Source organism: Eschscholzia californica, unplaced genomic scaffold (genome assembly GCF_041429995.1).
Source record: "Eschscholzia californica isolate CP2 unplaced genomic scaffold, dmEscCali1.0.p SCAF_1, whole genome shotgun sequence".
Lineage (NCBI taxonomy): Eukaryota > Viridiplantae > Streptophyta > Magnoliopsida > Ranunculales > Papaveraceae > Eschscholzia > Eschscholzia californica.
Genome location: NW_028238198.1, coordinates 32,457,216 through 32,476,353, shown reverse-complemented (window position 1 = coordinate 32,476,353; position 19,138 = coordinate 32,457,216). Strand labels below are relative to the sequence as shown.

Here is a 19,138-nt window from a genome sequence, read left to right as displayed (position 1 = left end):
CTTCCTTTTTAAAACGCGAAGTGTCCAAAGCCGGAACTATAACTATATGCTCAAGCTTAGTAAGTACTAAAATCTTTTGGGTGGCTAAGGTTTGGTGCTTCACACTCTTCCTTAGCCCGAAACCTTGCCAACCAAGAAAGAATTTGTTAAGTTTATTAAAACTTGTGTAATCTTAATTCTTTCATGGTGTGGTTCTTATCTTAAATTGTAATTAGTACATTCTAAACTTGAATATTGAACTCTTAGAACTCGTTCATTTCGCAAAGTGAAAATTGCAGAGCATGCACGACATGTTATATGTTATGAGGTTGTGTTGTATGTGTCATAAGTGAGTTTATTTGCAAGTGTCTGGAAGCAATATGTTGCATACGAGGTCGGCACGAGTCTCCTAAACACCTTGAACTCTGTCATGGCTTAAATGCCAACAGAAGGGTGGATCTGAGTCAACTCTGTAACCTGAGCCCTGTAACGGGAGGTCTGTAGTAAGTATGCTCGACACCTTGAGCTTTGTTCTGCCTAAGAGAAATTTCGTCTACACAGAAAGTTAGATAGCACCAAATATCCGCTTGCCTTGTCTCAAGATAAGATCATATCCGCCATAATCAGAAAATTTTACTAACGGCTCTGCACGTGGCCTTCTTTAAGTCAGTGGTTCACCACCGCCATATTTGGTCCTGATTTTCTAACCTACATGTTAGAAAGTGAGCCTCTAACATATAAAGAAGTTATGTCAACTCCAGAAGCTCCTTTTTGGAAAGAGGCAGTGAACAGTGAGATTGAGTCCATTATGAATAACCACACATGGGAGTTAGTAGATCTCTCGATAGGTTGCAAACCTTTAGGTCGCAAATGGATCATCAAAAGGAAATTGAAGACGGATGGATCAATCGACAAGTATAAAGCCAGACTTGTGGCTCAAGGATTCAGACAGAGAGAAGGTCTAGATTATTTCGACACTTACTCTCCTGTTACTCGAATCACGTCAATAAGATTGCTAATTGCGATAGCATCTATCCACAATCTAGAAATACATCAGATGGATGTAAAGACAGCTTTCTTAAATGGACAACTGGAAGAAGAGATCTATATGACTCAACCAGAAGGGTTTGTGGTACCCGGCCAAGAGAAGAAAGTGTGTAAGTTAGTAAAGTCGCTTTATGGTTTAAAGCAGGCTCCTAAGCAGTGGCACTTGAAATTTGATCAAGCAATGTTATCAAATGGGTTCAAAATAAATGAGTGTGACAAGTGCGTCTACACTAAGGTCACTGCTAAAGGATGTGTAATCTTATGTCTGTACGTAGATGACATGTTTATTATGGGAGATAATATAGATGTCATAAAAACAACTAAGCAAATGTTGTCGAAGAATTTCGACATGAAAGACTTAGGTAGGGCTGAAGTCGTTCTCGGAATAAAAATATCTAGAAGCTTTTCTGGGATAAAATTATCTCAGACTCACTACGTTGAGAAAATTCTAGAAAAATTCAGCAAGAATGATATGAGTTTAGCTCGGACGCCGATAGATCCGACCGTGCATTTGATGAAAATCGTGGTCAAGGAGTAAACCAGTTAAGGTACTCACAGGTTATCGAAAGTCTAATGTACTTGATGAATTGTACACGTCCAGACATAGCCTATTCTGTTAGCAAATTGAGTAGGTTTACTAGCAATCCAAGTAAAGAACTTTGGACGGCTATAGTAAGGGTACTCAGGTATTTGAGACAGACAAAAGAGTATGGGCTATTATATACCAAGTATCCAGAAGTATTAGAGGGATATGCGGATGCCAACTGGATCTCAGATACTGATGATACCAAGTCAACTAGTGGATACGTATTCACACTAGGTGGGGCTGCCATATCATGGAAATCCTCAAAGCAAACATGCATAGCTCGATCGACAATGAATTCAGAATTCATTGCTCTGGATAAAGCAGGAGAAGAGGCAGAGTGGCTGCGACACTTCCTGGAAGACATTCCTATATGGACTAAGCCGGTGCCTGCAATAAAAATACACTGCGATAATCAGGCAGCTATTGCAAGAGCACATAGTAAAATGTATAACAGTAAGTCACGACACATTCATCGACGACATAACACCGTAAAACAATTACTCTCAGAAGGAGTCATAACAGTAGATTATGTCAAATCTAAGGATAACCTAGCGGATCCATTTACAAAAGGGTTACCTAGAGAGTTAGTAATTGCTTCATCAAGGGGAATGAGACTTTTGCCTAAAGTAAATGAGTAAAGTCATAACGGAAACCCAACCTATGTGACTGGAGATCCCAAGATGTAGGTTCAACGAGAAAACTGAAGTTATATACTGACTCGAACGGAACACTGAAAGAGATTTCTCTCTTACCCATTCCTAGGATGACATCAGTGTTGTCTGCAATGAGAGGTTAAGCGTTAAGCTTTTAATGAATCCGAAAACTTAGAACTTGAGTCTAACGTGAGGTATAGCAGAATACCTTATTACGGATAACCTATATGTGTGCGAACTGATGTCGGTTCTATGAGAAGGTCGTAATGGCCGACTTCTCTAGAGCACACATGAAAAGCAGGTTGTTCAGCCAAAATGAACACAACCGAGAACTTTTGAAAGTAAGGAACTAGCTGTGTGATAGTTACTCGTTGGTTTACAACTCATGGGACGCAGTTCAAGACATAGTTCACTAAGGTGTTTGTAAACCCGATGGCTACTTGATGCACCCGAAAAGGTTGCAAACCCAAGCAGAGGTATCAAGTAGTAATCCGGCAAAGCCGGGATCGATCCAAGGATAGGAATGTAGCTTGGATATCGAATGGTCTTATTTGTCAGTTTAGATATCAAAGGCTTACTTAGACAAAAGCGGAAATAAACGAAGATAATGTAAGGTTTATAATCGAATAAGCAATAAGAAAATAAAGTAAGTAAAACAAACTAAAATATCAATGTAAGAGGGCGAGAGAGATTTGAGAGAAGAGTTCGGAGGAACAAGAGTCGGGAACAACAAGTGAGAGAAGTGTCGAGGTCCGGGAATCCGATGTGGTAAACCTACAACTATGTACGGTCTAATCGAATGGATTGATACAAACCTAGTCTCGATTCCTAAGGTGGATGTTCATAAGAACTACGTATGTCCGGAGATAATACTTAGTCAAATAAACTTCCTAAACGAATAAAACCGAATCATCGATCACATTGCCTAATTGATTAACTATGCGAAGTACTTGATAAGACACATGAAAAACGATTGAAACAAGTAATCGAAATAAGAGATCATCAATTTATTATCAAACACATTAAATTATCACAAACATAATCACAAATTCATCAAGATTTCATCCCTAGACCTCAACAAGTTAATTAGCTACTCATGTTCAAGCAAATATCGAGATTCAAAGTCAAGGAATGAACCACACACATGATTTTATACTTTTAGAACACTAAAAATCTCAATTCAATTGATAAGAGTAACTTAACAACAACTAATATGCTCTTGGAGTAATTGAATAAGATGAAGAACAAGTAAAAATGGAGGAACTCAAGAGAAAGTAAGAGACAAATGGGGGTCTCCCAGCTGAAATTCCCTTTTCCTTGTGCAGCCGAACAAGAAGAAATTTCCAGCTAAGACACCAAGCCAAACACACCCTAGTCACCCCCACTAGCTCCCTGGTTTTTCCTCCTTGAAAACCGCCATTTAAATCCACCAAAACCACCTGCTCCTTTCTCACCAAATACTGCCTACAAGTCCCTTAAACCACAAACCACCGTTCCAAGTGCCTCTTTAAACTACTTATTAAAACCCATCCAAACCACCTTTCTCATTAGCACAAACCGCCTATCCCAAAACCACCAAGAACAACCCGTGAAAACCAAGAAACCACTCACCTACCACCTTCTCCCCACTAAACCCATGAAAACTCAGTGCAATCCCGCATACAACCCATCAGTTTTTCTCTCTCTCCCGGCTTACTGATGTAGAAACGCAGCGGAATTAAAAGATATGAATAACTAAATAAGAACAATGAAAATAAAGATCAAATAACTCTAAATACTCAACTTTATTAAAACTTCAATGGGGTTTTTCTATCAATCTGTGAATAATAGACAAACTAGATATCCTTTTATAGGATTCTGGACTTTCCTAGATAGACTTGAATTAGACTTCCTAAATAATTAAAATACTGCAACTGCCTAAATAACTAGGCTCAAATCTGGACCTTTCCAATTATTGGAAATATTAAAATAGCATAATTTCCTAAACCTAATTTATCTAATAATCATACTAAAATAAGGACTTCCTAGATCTACTCTCTCTGGCCGGTTGGTCCATGACCGGGTTCGGTCATGGAAATAGTCTCCACGCCGGGTGCCCCTGCATCAGCATCCCCTTCCCTCAAGAGGTTCGTCCCGAACCGTTTGTGAAGAGAATGTAGTTCCTCCGATCCATCTTCAATTGGCAATAATGTCACGATCTTCTTCTTCCATGGAAATTCATAAACATTCAAACGGCCACGGTAAGTGGCATCAACATCAGATTGCCATGGTCGTCCTAATATGATGTGGCATAAATCCATATTGGTGACATCACAATTAACTGTAGACAAATAAGAAGAACCAATAGAAAGATTAATAGTACACATGTGATCAACCCGTGTAGTAGTACCCGACTGAATCCAAACGGTTTTATACGGGTTTGATTTAATCATTGTAGGAATACCCAAGAAATTGACCAGCTTTGTAGAAATTAAATTCTCTACACAACCATTGTCAATCACAATAGTACACACTTTATTCAGTACTGTTCCCCGTGTAACGAACAAATTCTTTCGTTGAGATAAATTCCTCTTGACAGGTGTGAAAAGAACTCTCCGAGTGAGTAACATAACCCGATCACCGTTGTCTGGAATAGTGTTAATTCGTTCCAATTGATCTTCATCTGAATCTGAATCTGATTTCTTTTCAACAATATTTGCTTTACCGCGAGAGGGGCAAGCATTAGAATAATGGCCGGTTTCAAAACAACGATAACACTTAACTGGTGGAGGTTTTTTATAAGGATTATCTGGTAGTGATTTAGTACCGTCCTCCGCCTGTTTGGATTGATCTAATTCATCCGGTATAGGTCGAACTGCTTGACTTCTCGTACTGTGTCCTCGGAAAATGGAACGTGAATCTGATTCAAAAGATCGAGCTACACTAATACATTCAGAAACCGAATTAAAAGCTCTTAAATTAACCAAATCTTTAATATCATTACGAAGTCCGTCCTTGAATTTTTCTACTTTCATTGACTCTGAATCTGGGAGATTAAGTCTTGTAATTAGTCTTTGGAATTCCGAAGCATATTCCTCAACGGAACGTCTTCCTTGGCGGCAACGTAAATAATCAACACATAATTGGTTCTCATAATCCGGAGGGAGGAAACGGGAGAACATTAATGGTTTCAATTCTAACCAAGAAGAAATAGGAGGTAGGTGTAATAAACGACGATTTTCAGATTCCTGTTTCCACCAAGTAAGAGCAGTTTTAGATAAATAACCAGTTACACAACGTACCTGTTCAGGACCTTCAACTTGCATAACATCAAAAAAAATCTCGAGTCTAGAGACGTAATCCAAGAAATCTTCAATATTTATCGAACCATCATATGATGGTACTTCCATTCGAATACGGTACGAAGAACTAGGGTTTGTACATTCGGTGTCGGTTGGTGGGGTGTGGTGTTCACGTTCGGTTTGAGTGGTTTGGACAACCAAGTGGGGTCGTTGTGGTAGGTTGATTGGACGGTTGATAGGAGTGGTAGGGTCTCGGGTTTGGGAATGGGTGAAGTTGTGTTCTCGGTTTCGATTTAATGGGTGGAGTTGGTCTCGGTGACGTGGGTGTGTGGTGTTGTCGGGTTGTAGAGGGAGGGTGATGGTCGACTCGGTTTCATGTGGACGGCGGTGTTGTGGAGGTGGTGTAACTGGATTATGATCCGTGGGGGTGTATTGTGTTTCGGTTTGGAGGTTGTGGTGGGTGTGATGGTGTTGGTATGGTGAGTGGGTTTCGGTTTGGTTGGTAGGGATTGAAGGATATCGGGTATACGGGTAAAGAAGACGGGGGTCTTGGTAGGTTGTAATGGTTCCTAAAGGGGTGATTGATTGGGCTTGGTTGGTGATGTTTCGGTTGTTGGTTTGGTGGTTGGTGAGGAGGTGGTGGTCGGCCGAAAAGTGGCTTCGTGTGGTGGTCGATGTGGTGTTGTAGTTGGCTCGGGGAAGGAAAACGATGGTGGTGTTGACGTGTGGGTATAGGAGGGGTACGTAGGTGTTTGAAAAGGTGTGTTTTGTGAATAGGAAGTGATGAAGGGTGGTGTGATAACCGGAGGGGGGTTGCTAATGGTGTGACCGAATAGTGGTGTCGTGGGCTCGGGAGGAAAACCGAGAGGTGGAAATCGGGTGGTGTTGGTGGTAGTCGGTAGTTGTGAGGGTTGTTGAGGTGTGATAGTGGTGGGAGGTGGAGTTTGGTTTTTACACATACCTTCGAGTTGTTTGGAGATGATGTTGATGGAGTCGTTGAGTTGATCGAATCGTTGATCGATTTTATCGAATTTTGCTGTTGTTTCCTTCTTGTACTCATTGAAACCTTCTTCCAACTTTTTACCTGCAGATAGCCCTTCTTTAATGTTGTCCCATTCAGAGGAAAAGGTTGGTGTTTTCTCCTTAGTTGGTGTAGTAGAGATAGTAGTATTAACCATGATGATAAAAGTGATGAAGGAAAAAAAAAATTATGGCTCTAGATACCACTTGATGTAGAAACGCAGCGGAATTAAAAGATATGAATAACTAAATAAGAACAATGAAAATAAAGATCAAATAACTCTGAATACTCAACTTTATTAAAACTTCAATGGGGTTTTTCTCTCAATCTGTGAATAATAGACAAACTAGATATCCTTTTATAGGATTCTGGACTTTCCTAGATAGACTTGAATTAGACTTCCTAAATAATTAAAATACTGCAACTGCCTAAATAACTAGACTCAAATCTGGACCTTTCCAATTATTGGAAATATTAAAATAGCATAATTTCCTAAACCTAATTTATCTAATAATCATACTAAAATAAGGACTTCCTAAATCTACTCTCTCTGGCCGGTTGGTCCATAACCGGGTTCGGTCATGGAAATAGTCTCCACGCCGGGTGCCCCTGCATCACTTACTCTTAGAATCGCCTCCCTGGTTCTTCTCTCTCCCTTGATAAACCCTAACTTGCACTTGGAGAAGATAGATCAAACCCAAGTCAGATTTTTTTGCTTTCCTTTTGTTCTTTCACCAAAAACCTAGTCAAATTGACTTGGTCCTCCTTTGACTTGGGCCAAATTCTCAAAGAGTGCTCTTAAAACTTATCTTTTCTCTTCTTTCTTGGGCTCTTGGGTCTTGGATGTTAGGCTTTGCTTCTCATTAGAAACCAAAGTGGGTGATTCATCATTCTCTACATCTTCTAACTTTTAGCAAAGACCGAAATATCCATCGACTTCTTATGATCACCATTTCTTCATCCGAACTCCGATTCGATTCTCGTCTTCACCATTGGGTTCATCATTTACTCTACTTTCCATTGGTCCACTGACTTTTATGCAAAGTTACTGAATCACCCCTGGTCCAAATGACCAATTTGCCCTTCAAGCGCCTTTCTTCCATTTTTATCCGTTTTTCTTGTTCAACTCCATAGATAGCACCTAATCAAAAGAAGTTTATAACTAATCAAAATAAAAGTATAAAATGGACTAACTCATTTAAATTAAGTGACATAAATGTGGTGAATTTACACCACATCACTACTCACTACGGAAGATTCAAAGCCGCAAGCTATCTATCCCGATGCAGCGAAATTCTGCCTCTAACCTCTGTCAGTGTCAGTGTGTCAGTCTAGTAAGTCTGCATGATAAGAAATCTCGAATATTCATTCATGTGGGGGATTGTTAGAATCGGAGCCAATTTTGGATCGGTTCAAGTCGTCAAACTCAGAAACGAAACAGACCATTGCGTTCGTCTCGTCGAGCTCTTAAGTTTAGAGCCAAGAATCACCTCAAATTCGATTCCGGATGAATGAGATATTCAAGTTTGAAGTTTGATCGATTTTTGGTTAATTTAGGGACTAAATCGCAATAAGGAAAAGTTGGTTTGGGGACCATTTACGCAAAGCGAACACGCCTAGATCAGACGGCTGGCGTTCGCTACGCGTAAATGCGCAAGATCCAACGGATCTGGTTAAGCCCGTGTCGGGCACGAAGTGAGACATCTCCCGAACCTCAATCCAACGGTTGTTTTCCTTTAGATGTCGGGCTACCTTCGGTATACGTCTCAAGATCCAATGGATGGCGTTGCTTCAATTTTTGAGAGCGATCTGATGGTCCAAATCTCAACCGACACGAATTGTAGGGAATGAAGTGATGCGTCACTTTTAGTTCTCAACAGATGTGTCCCCTAACCAACAGAAATGTCCCAAAGGCATGTGTCTATTCGAAACCTATTTATAGGACCCAAATGAACTCCAAATTTCAATCCGTTTTTTCCAGAGCATCAAGCATTGTTAGAAGATCATATTAGAGAGTCTAAGATAAATATTTAGCAGAGTTTTCAAGGAGTTTCATAAGCAAGAAGTTTGGTCCATTTGCATAAGTCAGAGGTTAGTATACTTTCAAGTTCGTCTGCTTTCTGATTCGAAGTACCATTGAATCGAAAGGTAATCGTTGTATCCTGGGAGACAAACGCCGGTAACTGTTGGTACTATACAGGGCGTCAATTGTCTTAAGGAAAGAGGAATACCTCGCCTCGATTAAAAATTATTCTTCTTCTTATCCTCCGATTTTTCTTTTTCTTTTTAGTCTATCTGATTTCTTAATCAAAGACATTCTGATTTTCTAAATCAGAAGTGTGTTGATTTTTTAAAGTAATAAATCAGTAAACACAGAAGGATACAATTCCTCTTTCCGATCTTAAATCGATAGTGAGATTCGACTACGAATCATCTGTTCTGGATAACAGACATTATCGGTTAGAAATACGAAAGATATTGAGTTGTTTTATTCCTTAGTTTTTCTCCATTAATTTGGAAAGAAAGTGTTTTTGATTGATTTACAAATAAAATCAAAGTAGTAACCAGTTTCACCAGTGATCCGGTTAGAGAATCGTTGAGTCAACTCGCTGAATCGGTACACCGAAACCAACACAACTTACTTCTCACACAACTTCTAAGTTTTTCAATCTCTCAAAGTTCATATATATATATGGCTGCTTCTTCTCCTTCTCTATGTTTCTTGTTGGTCTCTTTACTAGCTACTACTTTCATAGTTGCCTCTGCTGCTAGTTTAGATCAAGAATTCGACATAACTTGGGGTGATGGTCGTGGTAAGATGCTCAACAACGGACAACTCCTTACTCTCTCCCTTGACAAAGCCTCTGGTTCTGGTTTTCAATCCAAGAAAGATTACCTATTTGGAAAGATTGATATGCAGCTCAAGCTTGTCCCTGGCAACTCCGCCGGCACTGTCACTGCCTTCTATGTAAGCAAGCAAGCCTCCATTAACAACATTTGCCTTCTTTCATCTCTCATGACCCATCACTCAACTGTATTCATAAACTTGAGTAGTTCTAACTTGTTTGTTGTGATTTATTTTTGGTGCAGTTATCATCTCAAGGACCAACCCGCGACGAAATTGACTTCGAATTCTTAGGGAATGTTAGTGGAGATCCTTACATTCTTCATACTAATGTTTTAAGCCAAGGGAAAGGTAACAGAGAGCAACAGTTCTATCTGTGGTTCGACCCAACCGCCGATTTCCACACTTACTCCATCCTCTGGAATCCTCAACACATCATGTAAGTAACCCAAAATCTCAAGTTCATTAATTCATATTGTTGTTTGAGTCTAGTTTGTCCTAAAACTGATCGGTTAATGCTATCATTTCAGCTTTTCCGTTGATGGAACTCCAATCAGAGAGTTTAAGAATTCAGAACACCTTGGAGTTTCTTACCCAAAGAACCAGCCCATGAGAATCTATTCTAGTCTCTGGAACGCCGACGACTGGGCAACAAGGGGAGGCCTAGTTAAGACAGACTGGTCCCATGCTCCATTTACCGCTTCCTACCGGAACTTCAATTCAGACGCTTCCACAAACAATCCATGGTTTTCTCAAGAGTTAGATTCAACTAATCAAGGTAAGATGCAATGGGTGCAGAAGAACTACATGATTTACAACTACTGCTCCGACACGAAACGCTTCCCACAGGGCATGCCTGTAGAATGTGCCACTACCAATTAATCTTCGATTACGACCAACCGAAACTGCCACACAACTACAGTTGATGGATCATACATTATAGATTTTCTGATATGTAATATCTAAATCGTTCATTCATTCTTATTCTTTTACCGTGTTTGGTGTAATAATAGATTTTCTGATATGTAATATCTAAATCGTTCATTCATTCTTATTCTTTTACCGTGTTTGGTGTAATAATAGATTTTCTGATATGTAATATCTAAATCGTTCATTCATTCTTATTCTTTTATCGTTCATTCATTCTAATATGATACAATATATAAAATGGTATAAATATATTTGTCAAATTTCTTCTCTTTAAGTTATTTCTTTCTACACACGAATGGGTATCCAAGTATTTGGCAACTACGAGAAAAGAATATGGCATGACTAAACTATAAAGAAAGACTATCAACCAGATTTAATCTCCTTTCAACAACTAAAAAAAAAAACATATTAAATCTCATAGGAACACCAGTTGATTCAAATCATAATTTGAAGTATATTGAGTTCAAAATGTTATGGACATATTCATCGAATTTCTTCTCTTTAATGTGTTATGCTACTTATAATTTACACATGGATCACCCAGTATATCCAAGAATCAAGTAATCAATTTGACTTAAAAACAAAACATGAATTCCAATAGGCTAGTTACATCAAATTTCCAGTAAATAATTGTAAAATCTAGACCATGACATCAGGGGTTGATTGCTTAGTGGCAGTCGTGGCGTTCTCGTTCTTCCTTTTGATGATCACGGACCAAGAGATAAGTTCTAGAGCAACGGCTATGGCACCCAGGGTAGATATAACTCCGATGTAGATATTCTTCCACTTCTTCTCGGGGTCTAATATGTCAATACCTTTGAAAACGTTCAATACACTCAACACAATCACGACATAACCCGTCAACTGATGATAGACATTCCAGTAGCATCTGTATTTGTGGTCTGGTTTTGGCCTTAGACGCATTGCAAGGACCTGTAGTGTAGCGAGAGCAAAGAGAACAATGCCGATATACCTATGAGCATCGTATTGAATGCCCGAAGATTTCTTACCCAACACTAGACCAGTTGCCCACCCACCAACACCAACTGCATAAGCAGTAGTCTGACATGCTATGTGCAAGTAAAACCATGCCGGCCCTGTGGACTCGACTCTCTTCAAGTTCCTTGCAATTATCGCACCCAACGGCATTAGTGTTCCCCAACTCACGGCATTCAACACCCCATGTACATTCTTGAGTTTAATTCTTGGACTTGCTCCTCCTTTTGTTGGTTTTGATATGTATCCTGAGAGAAGATTAAGAGAACCAAAAGATCGAACATTGGGTCCTGAAATACGGTGCATCCCAGGAGTTATTCCGTCAAGAAGAGGTCCATCTTGCCATAACTGATTTATAGTTGTAATGTTATCGTCAGGAAGTTCGAATGTTGCAAATATAGTGATCTCGTTATTGGCGTAGGTTGAAGATATATCATGAACCGGGAAACTAAGAGGTCCCTCTTGGAGTTGGGTTTTGTAACTATTCAATGGGGAAGAGTAGGCATGCATTGAACCATTGGGACCTTGAAAAGCAACAAAAGCTTGGGCTCCAACCATACCAGTTTTAGTAGGATTGATTGCCCATGCAACCCATGTTGAAGAAGTGATGTTTGCGTGTCGATAAGCGATATCAACAATTCCGGTTGACTGGTTGAAATTCCAAAGAATGAAAGAGTCGAGAACAGGAAGATCATTGCAGAAGTTATAAACACGGAGGGTTTCGTCGGCAAAAGAATAGTTGGAGCAAGTTTGTTGAAGTGGTTGGGCAGAGGATGAAGCTGAAAAGAAGAGAAGAATAATGAAAGTGAGGAGGAAAAGAGGTGATTTTAAAGGAGAAGAAGACATGTTAATATTGATGGATGGTGGTGATGAAGCAATCAAAACTTAAAAGTGGTGGAAGAGTAGAGAGGCAGTAGTCGATCAAGCAGTATTATGGATTCTCTAGTGTAGTGGAGTTGTTCTATTTATATATGTTAGAGATTTGTTCCTAAACCTAGTTGGATTTCTATTTCCCATCTCTAACCGACAAATAAACTTTCTAATTCTTGTTCAAGTAGGATATTCCTGGAAACAACAAATTCAGTTATTAGTTTCTATTTCTAGTTACTCCTAATTCCAGTAAAACACAGTGACCCAATTAAACATTGTGTTATTTTATGCGGTCAACGGAAGTTTAGGTAATGTTTCCGGCACAGTGAATAGTTATAAAGTTTCATATAGTAGGTAATTTACAAATTAAATTTAAGTCTAGTGATGGGGGCACATCAGATATCAACTGCACGTTTCATAAAAAAAAAGATATCAACTGCACCCACGGTGACCCACCACCTTATATGCCCCTTATCCAATAGAATCAGACGATCAGATAGTGCGAACGGACGGACTGACTCGAGATGCAAATCGGCACAACGTTTTGACCAAGTCCTGCCCACCTTCTCAATTGGGTTGGTTGGGCTCTGGCCGTTATTGTTCGCAGGCTCCACAGTTTTGCTCAGTATTGGGCAGATGTGCCGAGTAACGATTCATCAGATATTTTCCCGACTTATAAAATACGAGTAGCGTGTCGTGGAACTCTTTTCCCACTTATAGAATATTCAAGCACCCGTGCTTATCTTTCAACACTTGATATTCAATAATTTTACCAATAATATAGGAAATCTCAACAAAAAATTCAATGATTGCTGTAAAGTAATCCCACATTGGTGGTGAGATGGAGTGTGGTACTCCTCTTAAGAGGTTAAGCACCATTCCTCAGTGAGACATTTTAAAACCGTGAGGCCCAGGTGTGTCAAAGCGGACAGTATCACTAATATGGGCTTGGGAGGGTGTGTTGCAAAGCAATAACACATTGGTGGTGGTGAGATGGAGTGTGGTGCTCCTCTTAAGAAGTTAAGCACCATCCTATAACAATGATTTCAGCATTGGTTTAGTAATAAGAGATAGATAATTCTACCTATCGTACTTGAAAAAGAATTATTTTCACAGATTATGATGTGTTACAAGATTTATTATGTAATACTACATAACAAGTGACAATTTTGTTGAATTAATGACCTAACTAGTTATGTATGGTAATCCAAGTACCAATTAATGATACTTTTCGGATAATTTGTGGATGCTTTAAACTATTGTATACATTAAAATTGTATTTATGTGACCGTCAGGTGATAGACCCAATAAACACCACTGGTCACACAAAGAGTAAAGCCTAGGCGGTGGCTTCACTTTGATATATTTATTTATTATTTGTGAGATGAAAAGTAGGTAGCTGTGTATGGGCTGGCTTTGGGGAACGGATATGGTTTGCTATGTCCCAATGTGCACAAGTTCTAGCCTTCTTCCTTAGACCATCCAAACCGCGTCTATTGGAAAACATCACAATTGATGATGTAATCATGTTCTTTTTCCAACTGTACCCAACTCTTGAGTTTCAAGGGTTTTAGCTACTCTATATAAAACCCACCCTTCCCTTCTCAACTCATCATCTTTCACTTCACAACTTCAAATCACATTTACCAATTCATTAGCATCATCTGTCATCTTCTTTTATCAAACATGGCCACTTCTGTTTCTGTAGGATTCTTTCTAGTCTCTTTACTAGCTACCACTGTCTTAGTTGCCTCTGCTGCTAGTTTAGATCAAGAATTCGATATAACTTGGGGAGATGGTCGTGGTAAGATGCTCAACAATGGACAACTCCTTACTCTCTCCCTTGATAAAACTTCCGGCTCTGGTTTTCAATCCAAGAAAGAGTACCTATTTGGGAAGATTGATATGCAACTCAAGCTTGTCCCTGGCAACTCCGCAGGCACTGTCACTGCCTACTATGTAAGCTTCCATTAACAACTCCCATCACCCAATTATGTTCCTAGCTAGAGTTGATTAGTTTTCATTGGTTTTGACTTGTTTGTTGTGAATCTTGATGTAGTTATCATCTCAAGGACCAACCCACGACGAAATCGACTTCGAATTCTTAGGGAATGTTAGTGGGGATCCTTACATTCTTCATACTAATGTTTTCAGCCAAGGGAAAGGTAACAGAGAGCAACAGTTCTATCTGTGGTTCGACCCAACCGCCGATTTCCACACTTACTCCATCCTCTGGAATCCTCAACACATCATGTAAGTAACCCAAAATCTCAAGTTCATTAATTCATATTGTTGTTTGAGTCTAGTTTGTCCTAAAACTGATCGGTTAATGCTATCATTTCAGCTTTTCCGTTGATGGAACTCCAATCAGAGAGTTTAAGAATCCAGAACACCTTGGAGTTTCTTACCCAAAGAACCAGCCCATGAGAATCTATTCTAGTCTCTGGAACGCCGACGACTGGGCAACAAGGGGAGGCCTAGTTAAGACAGACTGGTCCCATGCTCCATTTACCGCTTCCTACCGGAACTTCAATTCAGACGCTTCCACAAACAATCCATGGTTTTCTCAAGAGTTAGATTCAACTAATCAAGGTAAGATGCAATGGGTGCAGAAGAACTACATGATTTACAACTACTGCTCCGACACGAAACGCTTCCCACAGGGCATGCCTGTAGAATGCGCCACTACCAACCTTTCTTAGAATAAGAAGCTCAAGAGTATGGCAACAACTGATATGCCATGTCAATGCATCTTTTATTTTCCGCTTCTCCGATTACATTCTTTCATTCATTTTTCTTGGTAACACACATATGTAACAATGTAATTTTTTTTTGTCGCAAATATGTAACAATGTAGTAATAAAAACAATTAAAGAATAGAACCATATAAATCTATTATCTAAATTTCTCGAATCTATTCTTCTTCCTAATCCCATAAGTATCGAGCAGTTTTTTCTACCCTTGCCCTTTTACTCTTTCGAGGCTCTTCCGACTTGTCCCAAAGAAACTATATCCCAAAGAATAAAAAGATAGAATCATTTTCTATATAAGCTAATAGGTTTCCGAACACTACTTCATTACATAACCATTTTTTACATTTACTCAGTTAAGAACTACAGTTCAAGACCCTTCAATGGGTTAAAAAGGAACATTGTACACAAAACAAGTATCTTATTGATTGATGATTTTATATTAGAGAGAGTGTGTGTGAGAGAATAAGAGGTATAGAGAGAATACAAGTGCAAGTGTTTTGAAGTTAAGATCATTAACAATGAATAAAAGAACAGACGAAAAAATTAGGAGCAAAGAAGAAAACATAAAGGGAGCAACTACACAATGAAATCTAAATCCCACTTTAATACATTATAAGATGATTAATTCTAATGAAGGGTATTTCAGAATCAACCGAAAAAAGTCGAAATTTTCGTGGGTCTATCTCTGTGACTCTTCAAGTAAGTACAGGTTATTTTATGTACTTGAATCAAATCTTTATTATGACTTCTTTCTTTCTTTGTTTTCCATTTTAGTTCTTTTCCCTTTCTTACCTTCCTTGGAATCCAGCAAGTTGAGAGAACAATGGAGATTCATCATCATGTGTTGCACTAGAGTCATCTGTAAGTACGATAGCAGGAACTTCGTTTTGGGGCGCCTTATCGTTTGCTTGATCCGTTGAGTTGAGTTTTGGAATGTTATCTTCGACTGGATCGGCCTGGGCTGAAGCTTCTTGGAGCTGTAAAGCATACTCTAAATTCCATAAAACATCTCCCATTGAAGGCCTATCCACACCATAATCGGCTAAACACTTCTCTGCTGCCTCAGCGAATTTCTTCAACGAGCCGGAGCTTATAGTTCCTGCAATTACCGGATCAATGATCTTCTCTAGTAGGCCCTTTTTGTGCCACTGCATGGCCCATTCAGCCAAGTTAACTTGCTCTCTTGGTAATGCTGGATTTAGTGCAGGTCTTGCACATAAAACCTCAAAAAGCACGACTCCGAATGAATAAACATCGGATTTCTCTGTTAGTTGTTGTCGTCTAAAGTACTCAGGATCTAGATATCCAAAGCTACCTTTTACTGCAGTACTAACAGCAGTACCCATTTGTGCAGCTTTAGATAACCCGAAATCAGAAACTTTAGCTACTAAATTCTCATCAAGAAGGATATTTGTTGTTTTAACGTCTCGATGAATGATTCCTTGTGCAGTACCCGTATGAAGATAATGTAGCCCACGTGCCGACCCGATACAGATTTCAAGTCGTTGTTTCCACGTTAAATGAGGCAGATTGGACCCGTAAAGGTGATCACGAAGTGGCCCATTAGCCATGTACTCATAAACCAATATCATTTCGGAGTTTTCATCACAGTAACCTATTAGAGAAACGAGATGACGATGTCGTAGCTTAGAGAGCATTTGAATTTCAGTTTGAAATTCATTAATTCCTTGTTCGTTACTTGCATTACCCCGTTTTATAGCAAGTTTAGTACCATCTTCTTGTTCTCCAAGATAGACTTTACCAAATCCACCAACACCCACAACTGCATTCTCGTCGAAATTTTTCGTTGCTTCCTGGAGTTCGGCGAATGTGAACATTCGCCCTAGTCCAAGTGTAGAAGAGAAAAAACTCGAGTAACCACTTTTACTCTTGTGAGAACTAAATTGGTGGGACCCACTTTTGCTCGACATGAAGCTAGAATGGCCGGCATGAAGAGGGAGAAGCCACGACGAGAAACTATTACATTTTTCCCAATCATTTGGCCTCTTATGCCACTTGACAAAGACCGAAGCGAGCAATAACATAGCTGCAATTCCCATGAAAAGACCGACAACAGCAACAATCTTCATCGTTTGCCATTGAGTACTTGGACCTTTATAAGATCCATCAACAGCATATAGCCCATCTAGGCTACCAGCTTGGTTGCTCATTTTCATAACTTCTAGCCCATTAAGAATTGCATTTGGGTTACCCGAGTCGAGATTTCCTGGAGCCACTTGTACTCGAACTGTTCCATTTACGATCGATGATGAATTAAGAAAGAAATCCTTGTAATAAGCGGTACTAAGGCCAGATGTAAGTGTCGACAAATCAAGACCAGAAACACCCGTGAATCCATTGACATAAACATTGAAGTATAAATCATTCAAATTCTTACTTATTATGTCACAAAAGTGCATTCTAATCAAGTAAGAGAAGGTTGAATCAACACCCATCTCCCAAGTAAGATTGAAATTTGCATCTATAACTCCTGAATCAGCCATCGCCTTCGCTGTTGCATAAACCGAATTTGGAGCTGTCAATGGGGTTGCACCATCTTCTGGATATTTAACAACACTTGGAGATACGGAAACGTTAACAGAAGCTTCTGGAAACTTCATAAATGCATTATCAGGTACCCATGTTCTTCTCAACGTATCGTTTGATGGAGTTATCAAAGGACCACCAACATTTAACCTATAAGAAACTTCAAGATCATAATTATTCATACCCTTAAATTCACCGACAGGTGAAACACCAGAAGCAGAATCAGAAATCAAAACGTCAGGAGCAGTAACAAGTTCGATCGCATTAATAAAAGCAAACGAATTCTTCTGAGGAGCGAATTTAAGCGAAAATCTGTCAGAAGAAATGTTAATCAAATATTCTTTTAACACCAAAGAATCACTATTTGGAATAGAGAAATCGCGGAGAAGAACAGTTTTTTCCGTGGATATGGTAAATACAGCTTGGTTTAGATTATAAGAAGGATGGGTAATTGGGTAAAAGTATAATCGAAGCCAATGTCGACCCGGATGAGAAACAAAGAAACTGTATGAAGATTCACCTGAAAAAATTCTTGCTGTAAGATACAGAGGAGAAACAGGGGAAGAAGAATCTTTTAAGGTGATTGAAGGAACAGAAGCTTGAATATCTTCATCTGTAGAGAGAAGCGAAGCGGATTGGGAATCGGATTTGAAGCTTCGCCCGTCATCGATTTTTGTAGGTTGGGAAGACCCACAATCAATGAGATAACTATCAACTGGTGTGAATGATGAAGATGGTGATGATGTAGGTGAAGGTGAAGAAGAAGAATGATGACCTTTAGCAATGGAAGGATTTGTGAAGAAAAGTAATTGAATGAGGAAGAAAATAAGGAGGAGAGAGAGGGAAGAGATGGCGGATTGAGGTGGCGCCACCCCACTTTTCTCTCTCCCCATTATTGAATTTTACTTTGATCAATCAAATTTTAAGTTGAAGCCATTAAAACTTGGTGAGAGCAAAACTTCCTCAACAGAGGAAGAGAGAGAAGAAGATGATGAAGAATGGGGGTTGTGTTGTTTTGGTTTGGGTAAGAGATCAAGGGGAGGAACAAAATGTTTGTTTTTTTAGAATGTGATTTGTGTAGAGGCAGATTTGTCGGATAAGTATAGAGAGAGAATGAAGGAGAAGAGAGAGAGAGAGAGGGGGAAAGGAAAGAAGTTAGTTATTAGTTATATTGATTTGACATAAGCTAGTTGGAAGCAAGTAAGGATAAGAAGATGCAATATTGTAATTGGTGGAGATTGGGACTTTTGCCTAGACAGCAATTTTTATGATTGAAAGTTTGATAGACCAAGTCAACCAATTGAATTCTATTTTATGAATGGCTCTCATAAGGTCAATCCTGCCCTAAATTAGGGGTTGATGATTCTTTTGCTAACTATGCACATTTTGGTTATATTCTCTACATCTTTTCTTCACAAATATATAGTACTTGTTCAAATATGAACTATTAGTGATGGATTGTGAATTTGTGATATAGTAAGACCCCACAACTAGATTCTTAATTAATACTCTAAATAACTTTTTCCTTGTCAAAAAACAAATAAATCATAATTAATAAATTCGTCGAGATGAGGAAAGACCCAATTCCATAAAAAAGAAAAACGGAAATATTTTCAGAAAGCGTATAACC

The 19,138-nt window shown here is 39.1% G+C and overlaps 3 protein-coding genes and 1 pseudogene across 4 annotated transcripts; 2 read left to right on the top strand and 2 right to left on the bottom strand.

The window, feature by feature from the left end:
- The first annotated feature begins 9,257 nt into the window (after positions 1-9,257).
- On the top strand, positions 9,258-10,368 carry LOC147566158 (xyloglucan endotransglucosylase/hydrolase protein 24-like). Its single transcript, XM_086652644.1, has 3 exons — positions 9,258-9,535; positions 9,658-9,851; positions 9,943-10,368. The coding sequence occupies exons 1-3, from the start codon at positions 9,260-9,262 to the stop codon at positions 10,292-10,294; spliced, it is 822 nt and encodes a 273-aa protein (XP_086508770.1). The 5' UTR covers positions 9,258-9,259; the 3' UTR covers positions 10,295-10,368.
- Positions 10,369-10,981: 613 nt separating this feature from the next.
- LOC147566157 (cytochrome b561 and DOMON domain-containing protein At5g47530 pseudogene) lies at positions 10,982-12,184 on the bottom strand (annotated as a pseudogene).
- A 1,425-nt stretch (positions 12,185-13,609) lies between these two features.
- LOC147566156 (xyloglucan endotransglucosylase/hydrolase protein 24-like) lies at positions 13,610-15,121 on the top strand. 2 transcript variants are annotated; one of them, XR_015230370.1, is made up of 4 exons: positions 13,810-14,167; positions 14,268-14,461; positions 14,553-15,029; positions 15,066-15,121. XR_015230370.1 is itself a non-coding variant. In XM_086652643.1 (3 exons), the coding sequence occupies exons 1-3, from the start codon at positions 13,895-13,897 to the stop codon at positions 14,908-14,910; spliced, it is 825 nt and encodes a 274-aa protein (XP_086508769.1). In that variant the 5' UTR covers positions 13,610-13,894; the 3' UTR covers positions 14,911-15,121. The 2 variants fall into 2 exon arrangements, 1 of the variants encoding a protein (XP_086508769.1); XM_086652643.1 differs by having other exon boundaries at positions 13,610-14,167; positions 14,553-15,121.
- A 333-nt stretch (positions 15,122-15,454) lies between these two features.
- Positions 15,455-18,765, bottom strand: LOC147566155 (putative receptor-like protein kinase At5g61350). Its single transcript, XM_086652640.1, has one exon. The coding sequence runs from the start codon at positions 18,399-18,401 to the stop codon at positions 15,750-15,752; it is 2,652 nt and encodes an 883-aa protein (XP_086508766.1). The 5' UTR covers positions 18,402-18,765; the 3' UTR covers positions 15,455-15,749.
- Between the last annotated feature and the right edge of the window lie 373 nt (positions 18,766-19,138).